Raw genomic sequence first — 14,932 nt, 5'->3', positions numbered from 1 at the left:
GATTGGGCAGTGGGGTGGAAAACACCCGGCGGAGCCGAGCTGTGCCGCGGGGCACCGCCGAGTGACCGGAGCTGCCCTGAGTATGGCACGGCCATAGAGACCCAATAGGGTGTGGGGTAATGATGGTGGGGGTCCTAAAGGTTGAGCAGCCCCCCCACCCCCATTATGGCCTTTGTCAGCTGTATGGCAGCCCTGTCCACAACCCTTTGTGGTGTCCCTGAGCCCACCTTGGCTGACCCCAACCCATCCATGGGCACTGCAGGTGTCCCCCCCCCTCCATCCCCTCCCCCCCCAGACCCACTGCTGTCCCACGTCCCCACATCACCCAACGTCACCCAGGTGGGCTCGGTGGTCCCATTGCACTGACAGCGTCCCCATAGGAAGGGGGCAGGACTGGAGGAGGGATCTATAGGGGATTAAGCCCGTGGTCCAACCACACCTTTAAGCTCCTACATCTGTGTCCCTCTCCAACACCAAAACCCTTTTGGGGCCGCGTGGGGCAGCACCATCATCTCCCCAGGACCCTTCAGATGGATCCCAAGTGGATCTTCCACCACCGACCCCACTGCTCTCTCCGCTGCTTATCACAGGGCAAGAGCCCCCAATGGGGTCTTCAACCCCAAATCCCCACCCCTACTGCTGGGAATGGACCCCACAGAGCATCCCATTACCCCTATACCCACATTACAGCCCCCAGTCCCTCTCCAATGGGCACCCCATTGCCCCCATACCCACATTACACCCTCTCCAATGGGCACCCCATTGCCCCTATACCCATATTACACCCTCTCCGATGGGCACCCCATTGCCCCTATACCCATATTACACCCTCTCCGATGGGCACCCCATTGCCCCTATGCCCATATTACACCCTCTCCAATGGGCGCCCCATTGCCCCTATCCCCATACTCCAGCCCCCAGCCTCTCTCCAATGGGATGCAGCCCTACATGGCACAGCAGCTCTTAATTAGCAGGTAGGGAGTGGAGCAGGGCGGCATCGCTCACGCACAGCTCGGAGCCACTCAGTCATCCCAAAGGCATCCACCCCATAGGGAGGAGCAGCCGGACCCAGCATGTAAAAGGGCCGCGCGTGCCGGGTGGTGCTTCGTCGCCTCGGAGCCTTCATCCACCCGCACTCCTCTTCCTCCTCTTCCTCCTCTTCCTCCTCCTCCTCCATCACCGCCAGCAGCACAGCGCGATGGCACGGCACGGCGCCGGGCAGCTCCTGCTCTTGGGGCTGATGCCAGGTAGGTGACCCCAAAGTCAATGAGGATGGACGGAGGGGGGTTGTTTGTTTGAGCCCAATTGGGTGCTCCGTCCCATTGGGGTATTTGTAAATGGGGATCCAAGAGACAGAGGGTTGGGTGATGAGATGTGGGGTAGGGGGATGTGGGGTTGGGATGGGGTGTAGGGTCTGAGTACTGTGGGTTGTAGGGTTGAAGTGCTGTGGGGTGTAGGGTTGGGATGGGGTATAGGGTGAGAATACTGTGGGTTATAGGGTTGGGATGGGGTATAGGGTGAGAATACTGTGGGTTATAGGGTTGGGATGGGGTATAGGGTTTGAGTACTGTGGGTCATAGGTTTGGGATGGGATGGGGTATAGGGTCAGGGTTCACTGGGTTTATAGGGTTGGAGTGCTGTGAGTTACGGGGTTGGGATGGGGTATAGGGTGAGAATACTGTGGGTTATAGGGTTGGGATGGGGTGTAGGGTCCAAGTACTGTGGGTTGTAGGGTTGGGATGGGATGGGGTATGGGGTGAGGGTACACTGGGTTTATAGGGTTGGAGTGCTGTGAGTTACAGGGTTGGGATGGGGTATAGGGTGAGGGTACTCTGGGTTTATAGGGTTGGGATGGGGTATAGGGTCAGAGTACTGTGGGTTTATAGAGTTGGAGTGCTGTGGGTTATAGGGTTGGGATGGGATGGGATGGGGTATAGGGTCAGGGTACTCTGGGTTATAGGGTTGAGATAGGGTGGGTTATGGGGTCAGGCTGCTGTGGGGCGCAGGCTCATGGTGCTCACATGCTGCCCATCTCCCCCAGCTCTTCTCCTGGCCGTAAGGATCAACAGCAAAGGCCGTGAGGTTCTTTACTTGGCCAAGGGGGACTCGGTGAAGCTGGGCTGTCCCTACGTCCTCGAGCCTGAAGACAACGGGCCCCAAGGTGTGGGCATCGAGTGGATCCAGATCACACCGGAGCGCACCGGCCCCGAGAACGTGGTGAGTGTGGGGTCACTGAGATGGACCCATCCTGTGGGGTGGGGGGATGGAGGGGAGGGATGGGGCAGGAGAAAGGGATGAGGAGGGATGGGATGGGATGGGATGGGATGAATGGGATGAATGGGATGGGATGGGATGGGGATGGGATGGGATGGGATGGGATGGGATGGGATGGGATGGGATGGGATGGGATGGGGATGGGATGGGATGGGATGGGATGGGATGGGATGGGATGGGATGGGATGGGATGGGATGGGATTGGATGGGAATGGGATGGGATGGAAATGGGATGGGATGGGATGGGATGGGATGGGATGGGATGGGATGGATTGGGATGGGATGGGATGGGATGGGATGGGATTGGATGGGAATGGGATGGGATGGAAATGGGATGGGATGGGATGGGATGGGATGGGATGGGATGGGATGGGATGGGATGGGATGGGATAGAGGGGATGAGAATGGGATGGGAATGGGATGAGATGGATGAGATGGGATGGGATGGGATGGGTTGGATGAGATGGGATGTGGTGCTGTGGGATGGGATGGGATAAGGAAGGATGGCCAAGGAGAGATGGAGGAGCAGATATGGGGTAGGACAAAGAGATGAGGAGGGATGGAGCCGTAGGGATGCAGGAGGGAAGCAGTGCCATGCAAGGAGCAGGGAAGGCAGCAGGCAGCCCCTCTGCCCACCCTCACCCCCCATCCCATCCCACCCAGTTCCTTTCCTACCACGACCACCACGTCAACTACGGCAGCGGTTCGGGGCTGCAGGACCGGGTGGCCTTTGTGCAGAACGACCCCGGGCAGCACGACGCCTCCATCCGCCTGGCTGACCTGCAGGTCTCTGACACTGGGACCTACCAGTGCCGGGTCAAGAAGAACACCGTGGCCGTGCACGAGGTCATCGTCACCGTGCAAGGTGAGACCACAACCCCATCCCGGTGCTGCTTGGTGGCACCGGTGCTGGCATCGTCCCTTCGTGGTAGTGTCAATGTGGCCCTAAGGGGGTCATGGTGGCCCTAAGGGTGGCCGTGTGTCCCCAACCCTGGTGGTGGCGGTGTCCCAAATGGTGGTGGTGGCATTGATGGTGACCTTGTCCACATGGTGGCATTGGTGGTGTCAATGGGGAGCTGTCCATGGTGGTGGCCATAAGCACAGTGGTGATGGTGGCCCCAGTGGTGACCATGGCCATGCTGGTGTCAATGTCCCTAGTGGTGATGGTGACCCCATTGGTGACCATGGCCATGGTGGTGGTGGCAATGTCCCTAATGGTGACCATAACCCTTGTGAAGATGGTGGCCCCAGAGGTGACCATGGCCCTGGTGGTGTCAATGTCCACAGTGGTGATGGTGGCCATGATGGTAACCATGTCCATGGTGGTGGTGACCATGTCCCTAATGGTGGTGACCATAACCTCAGTGATGATGGTCGCCCCATTGGTGACCATGACCCCACTGGTGACCATGTCCATAGTGGTTCCAGTGTCCCTAGTGGTGATGGTGACCCCATTGATGACCATGTCCATGGTGGTGGTGACCATGACCCTGGTGATGATGGTGGCCCCATTGGTGACCATGACCCTACTGGTGACAATGTCCACAGTGGTGCCAATGTCCCTAGTGGTGGTGGTGGCAACCATGTCCATACTGGTGACAATGTCCCTAATGGTGGTGACCATAACCCTGATGGTGATGGTGGCCCCATTGGTGACCATGGCCATGGTGGTGGTGACAATGTCCCTAATGGTCACCATAACCCTGATGGTGATGGTGGCCCCATTGATGACCATGGCCATGGTGGTGGTGACAATGTCCCTAATGGTGACCATAATCCTGATGGTGATGGTGGCCCCATTGGTGACCATGACCCCACTGGTGACAATGTCCATAGTAGTGCCAGTGTCCCTAGTGGTGATGGTGACCCTATTGATGACCATGTCCATGGTGGTGGTGACCATGACCCTGGTGATGATGGTGGCCCCATTGGTGACCATAACCCTGGTGGTGTCAATGTCCACAGTGGTGTCAGTGTCCCTAGTGGTGATGGTGGCAACCATGGCCATGGTGGTGGTGACAATGTCCCTAATGGTGGTGACCATAACCCCAGTGATGATGGTGGCCCCATTGGTGACCATGACCCTACTGGTGACAATGTCCACAGTGGTGCCAATGTCCCTAGTGGTGGTGGTGGCAACCATGTCCATACTGGTGACAATGTCCCTAATGGTGACCATAATCCTGATGGTGATGGTGGCCCCATTGGTGACCATGGCCATGGTGGTGGTGGCAATGTCCCTAATGGTGACCATAACCCTGATGGTGATGCTGGCCCCATTGATGACCATGACCCCACTGGTGGCAGTACCCACATCAGTGTCAATGACCCTGGTGGTGGTGACCATGTCCCTAATGGTGCCGGTGCTCCCGGTGGTGGTGATGGTGCCCCATATGGTGACCACGATCCCGGTGGTGACCATGTCCCTGGTGCTGCTGGCGGCGCAGGTGATGACGATGCCCCCGCTAATGACCACCTCCCCTGTGATGACCGCATCCCCGGTGGTGTCAATGTCCCCGGTGGTGCCCGTATCCCCCCCGGTGGTGACGCTGCCCCTCGCCCCGCAGAGAAGCCGGCAGCCCCGCAGTGCTGGACCGAAGGGGATCAGGTGCAGGGAGGCAGCGTCCTGCTGCGCTGCTACAGCCGAGGAGGGGCCGCACCGCTGGCTTATCAATGGGCCAAGCTGGCAGATGGGTACGGAGGAGGACGGCTGCCCCAAGGAACCATCCAAGGTGGGCAATGGGGGCACCCAATAGGGCTGGGGGGTGTAGGGGGGGCTGTGGGGCTCGTGGCAATGTGCAGCCATGGCTGTGTTCATCCCTGGCCATGCTCCATGGGCTCCGTGTCCATGGGTGTCCAGCAGTGCCCCCATGTCTGTGTGTCCCTATGTCCGTGTGTCCCCATGTCCATCTGTCCCCATATCCCTGTGTCCCCATGTCCCTGTGTCCCCATATCTGTGTGTCCCCATGTCCCTGCACCCCATGACCCCATATATGTCCCCACATCCCCACACCCCTATCCCAATGTCCCATATCCCCACATCCCTGCACCCCATGTCCCCCCTTTACATCTCCATATACACCCCCACATCCCCACACCCCTATCCCAATGACCCATGCCCCATATCCCTGCACTCTCAGCCCCCATATCCCCATATCACGCCCCCACATCCCCCTATTACACCCCCATATCCCCATATTACAGCCCCATATCCCCATATTACACCCCCATATCCCCATATTACACCCCCATATCCCCATATTACACCCCCATATCTCCATATTACACCCCCACATCTCCATATTATACCCCCATATCCCCATATTACACCCTCACATCCCCATATTACACCCCCATATCCCCATATCATGCTCCCATATCCCCATATTACACCCCCATATCCCCATATCATGCCCCATATCCCCATATTACGCCCCCATATAGGTCCCCATTGTCCCCTATATCCCCCCACTGACCCCCATCTCCCCCCACTGACCCCCATATCCCCCCACTGTCCCCCATATTCCCCCACGTCCCCCATCTCCCCCCATTGTCCCCCATCTCCCCCCACTGACCCTCATATCCCCCCACTGACCCCCATCTCCCTCCACTGTCCCCCATCTCCCCCCACTGACCCCCATCTCCCCCCACTGTCCCCCATCTCCCCCCATTGTCCCCCATCTCCCCCCACTGACCCCCATCTCCCCCCACTGTCCCCCATCTCCCCCCACTGACCCCCATCTCCCCCCCAGGCCGTGCTCCAGGTGACCTCCTGATCCGCAGTGTGTCTGAGGCTCACGCTGGGGTCTATCAGTGCCGAGTCACCAACCGCGTGGGCTACGCCACCTGCCAGCTGACACTCAGCCCCTCACAGAGTGAGTGACAACGGGGGGGTCGGGGGGTCCCCATAGGGAGGGGGTGGCACCAAAGGGGGGGCTGGGGTGCCCTATAGGGAGATGGTGACACCAATGGGGGTCATGGGGTGCCCTATAGGAGGTGTTGGTGCTGACAGGCTGTTTGTGTCCCTATAGGGAAGTGGTGACACCAAAGGGGGTCAGAGGGGTGTTGGGGGTCCCCTATAGGGAGGTGGTGATGCTGACAGGCTGTCCCTATGTCCCTATGGACTCGTATATGTCCCTATAGGAGGTGGCCGCCAGGGGGGGGGGTGTGGGGTCCCCTATAGGGAGATGGTGACACCAATGGGGGTCAGGGTGGGTTTTGGGGTCCCCATAGGGAGGTGGTGACACCAAAGGGGGTTGTGGGGTCCCCTATAGGGAGATGGTGACACCAATGGGGGTCAGGGTGGGCTGGGGTGTCCCCTATAGGGAGGTGGTGACACCAAAGGGGGGTTGTGGGGTGCCCTATAGGGAGGTGGTGATGATGACAGGGTCTTTGTGTCCCTATAGGAGATGGCCGCCAGGGGGCATTGTGTGGTCCCCTATAGGGAGGTGGTGACACCAAAGGGGGGTTGTGGGGTCCCCTATAGAGAGACGGTGACACCAATGGGGGTCATTGTGGGTTGGGGGTCCCCTATAGGGATGTGGTGACACCAAAGGGGGGTCGTGGGGTCCCCTATAGAGAGATGGTGACACCAATGGGGGTCATTGTGGGCTGGGGGGTCCCCATAGGGAGGTGGGGACACCAAAGGGGGTCAGAGGGGTGTTGGGGGTCCCCCATAGGGAGGTGGTGATGCTGACAGGCTGTCCCTATGTCCCTATGTCCCTATGGACTCCTATATGTCCCTATAGGAGGTGGCCGCCAGGGGGGGGTGTGGGGTCCCCTATAGGGAGATGGTGACACCAATGGGGGTCAGGGTGGGTTGTGGGGTCCCCATAGGGAGGTGGTGACACCAAAGGGGGTTGTGGGGTCCCCTATAGGGAGATGGTGACACCAATGGGGGTCATTGTGGGTTGGGGGGTCCCCATAGGGAGGTGGGGACACCAAAGGGGGTCAGAGGGGTGTTGGGGGTCCCCCATAGGGAGGTGGTGATGCTGACAGGCTGTCCCTATGTCCCTATGTCCCTATGGACTCCTATATGTCCCTATAGGAGGTGGCCGCCAGGGGGGGGTGTGGGGTCCCCTATAGGGAGATGGTGACACCAATGGGGGTCAGGGTGGGTTGTGGGGTCCCCATAGGGAGGTGGTGACACCAAAGGGGGTTGTGGGGTCCCCTATAGGGAGATGGTGACACCAATGGGGGTCATTGTGGGTTGGGGGGTCCCCATAGGGAGGTGGGGACACCAAAGGGGGTTGTGGGGAGCCCTATAGGGAGATGGTGACACCAAAGGGGGTCAGGGGGGCTGTAGGATCCCCTATAGGGAGGTGGTGACACCAAAGGGGGGTTGTGGGGTCCCCTATAGGGAGGTAGTGACACCAATGGGGGTCATTGTGGGTTGGGGGGTCCCCATAGGGAGGTGGTGACACCAAAGGGGGGTCGTGGGGTCCCCTATAGGAAGGCAGTGACACCAAAGGGGGTCGTGGGGTGCCCTATAGGAGGTAGTGATGATGACAGGGTCTTTGTGTCCCTATAGGAGGTGGCCGCCAGGGGGCACTGTGTGGTGCCCTATAGGGAGGTGGTGACACCAAAGGGGGTCGTGGGGTCCCCTATAGAGAGATGGTGACACCAATGGGGGTCATTGTGGGCTGGGGGGTCCCCTATAGGGAGGTGGTGACACCAAAGGGGGTCATGGGGTGCCCTATAGGAGGTGTTGGTGCTGACAGGCTGTTTGTGTCCCTATAGGGAAGTGGTGACACCAAAGGGGGTCAGAGGGGTGTTGGGGGTCCCCTATATGGAGGTGGTGACACCAAAGGGGGTCAGGGTGGGTTGTGGGGTCCCCCATAGGGAGGTGGTGATGCTGACAGGCTGTCCCTATGTCCCTATGGACTCGTATATGTCCCTATAGGAGCTGGCCGCCAGGGGGGGGGTGTGGGGTCCCCTATAGGGAGATGGTGACACCAAAGGGTGTCAGGGGGGCTGTAGGATCCCCTATAGGGAAGTGGTGACACCAAAGGGGGTCGTGGGGTCCCCTATAGAGAGATGGTGACACCAATGGGGGTCATTGTGGGCTGGGGGGTCCCCTATAGGGAGATGGTGACACCAAAGGGGGCCAGGGTGGGTTTTGGGGTCCCCATAGGGAGGGGGTGACACCATAGGGGGGTTGTGGGGTCCCCTATAGGGAGGTGGTGATGCTGACAGGCTGTCCCTATGTCCCTATGGACTCCTATATGTCCCTATAGGAGGTGGCCGCCAGGGGGGGGTTGTGGGGTGCCCTATAGGGAGGTGGTGACACCAAAGGGGGTTGTGGGGGGGTTGGGGGTCCCCTATAGGGAGGTGGTGACACCAAAGGGGGGTTGTGGGGTCCCCTATAGGGAGATGGTGACACCAATGGGGGTCATTGTGGGTTGGGGGGTCCCCTAATGGGAGGTGGTGACACCAAAGGGGGTCGTGGGGTGCCCTATAGGAGGTGCTGGTGCTGACTGTTTGTGTCCCTATAGGAGGTGGCCGCCAGGCTGGTGTTATTGTGGGGTCCGTTTTGGGGTCGCTGTTGCTGCTCAGCCTCCTCGGGTTGTTGATCGGGGCTTTGATGTGTCGGTACCGGAGGAAGGAGTGTCAAAGGAGCTGCAGCGAGTGCAGGTGAGGGGCAGGAGGGGGATATGGGGGATATATGGGGGTATTGATATGGGGTATGGATATGGGGGATAGATATGGGGGATAGATATGGGGGATAGATATGGGGTATAGATATGGGGGATTGATGTGGGGGTATAGATATATGGGGTATAGATATGGGGGGATAGATATATGGGGTATAGATATGGGGGGATAGATATATGGGGTATAGATATGGGGGGATAGATATATGGGGTATAGATATGGGGGATAGATATGGGGGATAGATATGGGGGATAGATATGGGGTATAGATATGGGGGTATTGATATGAGGTATAGATATGGGGTATAGATATGGGGGTATTGATATGGGGGATAGATATGGGGTATAGATATGGGGTATAGATATGGGGGATAGATATGGGGGATAGATATGGGGGATAGATATGGGGATGTGAGTGGGTGATGGGCATGGGGACATGGGGTGTGGATATAGGAGTGTATGGGGATGGATTGGGGCTGTATAGGGGTGTGGGGGGGTGTATTGGGGATATATGGGGATGTATGGTGGATATATAGGGTTGTATGGGTATATATGGGGATGTATGGGGATATATGAGGATATATGGAGTAATATGGGGATGTATGGTGATGTATGGGGATATATGGGGATGTATGGGGATGTATTCGGGATATATGGGGATGTATGGAGATATATGGGAACGTATGGGGATATATGGGGATGTATGGGGGTATATGGGGATGTATTGGGGATATATGAGGATGTATGGTGGATATATAGGGTTGTATGGGTATATATGGAGGATGTATGGGAATGCATGGGGATATATGGGGATGTATGGAGATATTTGGGGATATATGGGGATGTATGGGGGTTTATTGGGGATATATGGGGAGTATGGGGATGTAAGGAGATGTATGAGGGACATATGGTGGATATATAGGGTTGTATGGGTATATATGGAAGATATATGGGGTTGTATGGGGGATGTAAGGGGATGTATGGGGGTATATGGGGATGTATTGGGATGTATGGGGATGTATTGAGGATATATGGGGGTGTATGGGGGATGTATGGCGGATATATAGGGTTGTATGGGTATATATGGAGGATGTATGGGGATGTATGGGGATATATGAGGATGTATGGAGATATATGGGGATGTATGGGGATATATGGGGATATATGGGGATATATGGGGATGTATGGGGATATATGGGGATATATGGGGATATATGGGGATGTATGGGGATATATGGGGATATATGGGGATGTATTGGGGATGTATGGAGATGTATGAGGGATGTATGGCAGATATATAGGGATGTATGGGTATATATGGAGGACGTATGGGGATGTATGGGGATATATGGGGTATATGGGGATGTATTGGGGATATATGAGGATGTATGGAGATATATGGGGATGTATGGGGGTGTATGGGGGATATATGGGGATATACGGAGATATATGAGGATGTATGGGGATGTATTGGGGATATATGAGGATGTATGGCGGATATATAGGGATGTATGGGTATATATGGAGGATGTATGGGGATGTATGGGGATATATGAGGATGTATGGGGATATATGAGGATGTATGGGGCTGATGGCATCTATAGGTGCCACCAAGTCCTAATGGCACCAATGGATGCCACCAAGTCCTAATGGAACCCATAGGTGCCACTAAGGGGTCCAACCAAGCCCTAATGGCCCCCATAGGAGCCCCCACGGCACCTTTGGGTGCTGAGGTCCGCTCCGGGGGGGGCTGTTTGTGGCTCCCCCCCTTTCCCTTTAGGAGCAGCGCGGGCGGCACGATGACCCGGACCTGCAACGTCTGCTCCCACCCCTATTCCCCGCACGGCATCAGCTACATGCAGTGCCAGCACGGAGACGGCGACGAGCGAGCGGCAGCGCTGCTCTGCAACGACGGCATCCGCCACCAGGTGGCGTGTCCGGCTCTGTGACCCCCCCCCCCAAATACGACCCCGCAATGGGGGGTCACAGCCCCACATCTGGCTCCTCAGACCCACATTTGGCTCCACATTGAGGGGTCCCAGCCCCACATCTGACTCTGCATTGAGGGGTCCCAGCCCCACATCAGACTCACCAGCCCCACATTGGACTCCCCAGCCCCACATCTGGTTCCCTTATTGAGGGTTCCCAGCCCCACATCTGGCTCCCATTTGAGGGGTCCCAGCCCCACATCTGGCTCCTCAGCCCCACATAAGACTCCCCAGCCCCACATCTGGCTCCTCATTGAGGGGTCCCAGCCCCACATCGGGGTCCCCAGACCCATATTGGACTCCCCAGCCCCACATCTGGCTTCCCACTGAGGGGTCCCAGCCCCACATCTGGCTCCTCAGCCCCACATAAGACTCCCCAGCCCCACATCTGGCTCCCCCATTGAGGAGTCCCAGCCCCACATCGGGGTCCCCAGCCCCACATCAGACTCCCCAGCCCCACATCTGGATCCCCATTGAGGGGTCCCAGACCCCCATAGCGGGCTCCTCAGCCCCACATAAGACTCCCCAGCCCCACATCTGGCTCCACATTGAGGGGTCCCACCCCACATCGGGGTCCCCAGACCCATATTGGACTCCCCAGACCCACATCTGGCTTCCCACTGAGGGGTCCCAGCCCCACATCTGGCTCCTCAGCCCCACATAAGACTCCCCAGCCCCACATTGGACTCCACATTGAGGGGTCCGAGCCCCACATCAGACTCACCAGCCCCACATCTGGCTCCACATTGAGGGGTCCCAGCCCCACATCGGGGTCCCAGACCCACATTGGACTCCCCAGCCCCACATCAGACTCCCCATTGAGGGGTCCCAGCCCCACATCTGGTTCTATTATTGAGGGGTCCCAGCCCCACATCAGACTCCCCAGCCCCACATCTGACTCCCAATTGAGGGCTCCCATCCCCACACATGGGGGTCTCACCAATACAAACCTGAAGCCAACAATTCACCCCGATCCCAGCGCTGTTGGATTCCCCGCTTTAAGGGCGGTTCGTTCTCATTGTTTGACTGATTTTTGCTGGTTTTTGGCCGGTTTTTTATCGTCTCGCCCCCATTATTTATTGCTTCATGATCTTATTCACCCTCATTATTCACCCCCCCCCCATCCATCCCATAGCCCGGTGCCCCCCCCCCATTAGGTGTCCATTGGGGATGTTGACGGCACCGGAATGGCAAAACAGAACGGAAAAGCAGCGGCAAAATAAAGGAAACCAACCCAAAATGAACCGAAAAGATGGAATCCTATGGAGTGATCCTTAACCCTGACCCCATCCTTAACCCTGACCCCATCCCTAACCCCTGACCCTAACCCTAAACCCTAATCCTTAACCCCTGACCCCATCCTTAACCTGACCCCATCTTTAACCCCTGACCCCATCCTTAACCCCTGACCCTAACCCTAACCCTAATCCTTAACCCTGACCCCATCCCTAACCCCAAACCCCATCCATAACCCTTAACCCCATCCCTAACCCCTGACCCCATCCTTAACCCCAAACCCCATCCTTAACCCCTGACCCCATCCTTAACCCTTGACCCCATCCCTAACCCCTGACCCCATCCTTAACCCCAAACCCCATCCTTAACCCCTGACCCCATCCTTAACCCTTGACCCCATCCCTAACCCCTGACCCCATCCTTAACCCCAAACCCCATCCTTAACCCTTGACCCCATCCTTAACCCTTGACCCCATCCCTAACCCCTGACCCCATCCTTAACCCCAAACCCCATCCTTAACCCTGACCCCAACCTTAACCCTTAACCCCATCCTTAACCCCTGACCCCATCCTTAGCCCTGACCCCATCCCTAACCCCTGACCCCATCCTTAACCCCTGACCCATCCCTGACCCCATCCTTAACCCTTGACCCCATCCCTAACCCTTGACCCCATCCTTAACCCCTGACCCCATCCTTAACCTCTGACCCCATCCCTGACCCCATCCTTAACCCTTAACCCCATCCTTAACCCCTGACCCATCCCTAACCCCTAACCCTAACCCTAATCCTTAACCCTGACCCCATCCCTAACCCCTGACCCCATCCTTAACGCTGACCCCATCCCTAACCCCTGACCCCACCCTTAACCTCTGACCCCATCCTTAACCCCTGACCCCATCCTTAACCCTGACCCCATCCTTAACCCCTGACCCCATCCTTAACCCCTGACCCCACCCTTAACCCCTGACCCCATCCTAACCCCTGACCCTAACCCTAACCCTAATCCTTAACCCCTGACCCCATCCCTAACCCCTGACCCTAACCTTAACCCTAATCCTTAACTCCTGACCCCATCCCTAACCCCTGACCCCATCCTTAACCCTGACCCCAACCTTAACCCTTAACCCCATCCCTAACCCCTGACCCATCCTTAACCCCAAACCCCGACCCCTATAAGCGGCTGCAGTTCCCCTCTTTGACCACCAGGGGGCGCTCAGCGGCGTTAGGTTGTGGGGGGGGGGTTGGATTGGGTTGTGTTGTGTTGTGTTGGGGGGGGGGGCGGTTGCCATGAGACGGAGGACGCTGCGATGGCGGGGACGATACGGATCGGGGCAGGTGGGGAACCGGACCGGAACCGGATCGGAACCGGGAGGAGATGGGGGAGGGGGGGGGTGGATTCAGGGGGTTCCGGGCCCGGAGAACCGGGACTCGTAGATACCCGAACCGGGGGGGGGGGGGGTCCGTGGATATAGATACTGATCTAGATACCCGAACCGAACCGCCCCCCCCGCAGTACGAGGAACGCCTTCACCGCCCCCCCGCCTGCCCAACTGGAGCGTTGCCCGGCCCTGCCGGCAGGTACCGCAACACCGAGACCCCCCCCCCCCAAACCCACCCACGGACACACCGGACCCCCCCCCCTCCCACCCACCGCCCCTCACGGAGCCGCTTTGACACCCCCCCCCTCCCCTCCAAACCAATGGCCGCCCCCCCCCCATCCCTCCCACTTCATACCCCCCCCCAGAGACCCCCACCCCATCGGGTCCCCCCCCCCCCCCCCATCCCACAGCCCCCATCCCACCTCCATCCCATCTATCTCCCCCCCCCATCCGCTTTGACCCCCCCCTCCCATCCCCGACCCCATTGGACATCCCCACCTTCACCAATGGCCGCCCCCCCCCCCCCCTCCCACCACCATCCCCCTCATAACCCCCCGAGACCCCCCCCCCCATCCCATCCCATCCCGTCCCCCCCCCCCCTCCCCACATCCCCCATCCCTCCTAAACCCTCCCCTTTGTGCCCCCATCATCCCACCCCCACCACATCTATACCCCCCACCCCCCCCCCCACCGACCCCCCCCCATATCTATACCCCCCCACCGCCCCCCCATCACATCTATACCCCCCCCAGCCCATCTATACCCCCCTACCCCCCCCCACCGCATCCATAACCCCCCCACCCCCCCATCTATACAACCCCCCCCCCACCCCCCCCATTCACTTTGACTGACCCTCCCGAGACCCCCCCCATCCCTCCCCCCCCTATCCCTCCCCCCTCCCCTCTGTGCCCCCATCCCATCTATATCCCACCCCCCCCAGCGCCCCTCCCCACGGACGGCTCCACTCAGCCCATCGCCAACGATCGCGGCCATCTGCTGCCCTCGTGCGCCGCTCCCAGGTGAGCGCAGCCCCCCCCCCAAACCCCGACCCCCCCCCATTAAACACAGCCCCCCCATAAACCCATCCCAACACTGACCCCCCCCAATTAAACGCAGCTTCCCCATCCCCCATCCCAACAGACCCCCCCTATTAAACGCAGCCCCCCCCCCCATCCCAACACTCACCCCCCCCCATTAAACACAGCTCCCCCCCATCCCCCATCCCAAGCCTGACCCCCTCTTATTAAATGCAGCTGCCCCCCATCCCAACACTCGCCCCCCCATTAAACGCAGCCCATCCCCCCCCATCCCAACCCTGACCCCCCCCCCATTAAACTCAGCCCCTCCAACCCCATCCCAACACCCCCCCCCTATTAAACACAGCCCCCCCCATAAACCCA

General features: G+C 58.5%; 1 protein-coding gene across 1 annotated transcript; it reads left to right on the top strand.

Annotated features, from left to right (window-relative positions):
• The first annotated feature begins 1,198 nt into the window (after nt 1-1,198).
• Nucleotides 1,199-10,876, top strand: VSIG8 (V-set and immunoglobulin domain containing 8). The gene is made up of 7 exons (XM_072358799.1): nt 1,199-1,247; nt 2,042-2,217; nt 2,938-3,139; nt 4,842-5,006; nt 6,027-6,149; nt 8,769-8,907; nt 10,708-10,876. Exons 1-7 carry the CDS (start codon nt 1,199-1,201, stop codon nt 10,874-10,876), a joined length of 1,023 nt encoding a protein of 340 aa, XP_072214900.1.
• Nucleotides 10,877-14,932: the final 4,056 nt, after the last annotated feature.

The sequence above is a fragment of the Excalfactoria chinensis genome, chromosome 32 (assembly GCF_039878825.1).
Source record: "Excalfactoria chinensis isolate bCotChi1 chromosome 32, bCotChi1.hap2, whole genome shotgun sequence".
Taxonomy (NCBI): Eukaryota; Metazoa; Chordata; class Aves; order Galliformes; family Phasianidae; genus Excalfactoria; species Excalfactoria chinensis.
Note: the sequence above shows the minus strand (reverse complement) of the source record. Positions and strands in the feature narration are given on the sequence as shown.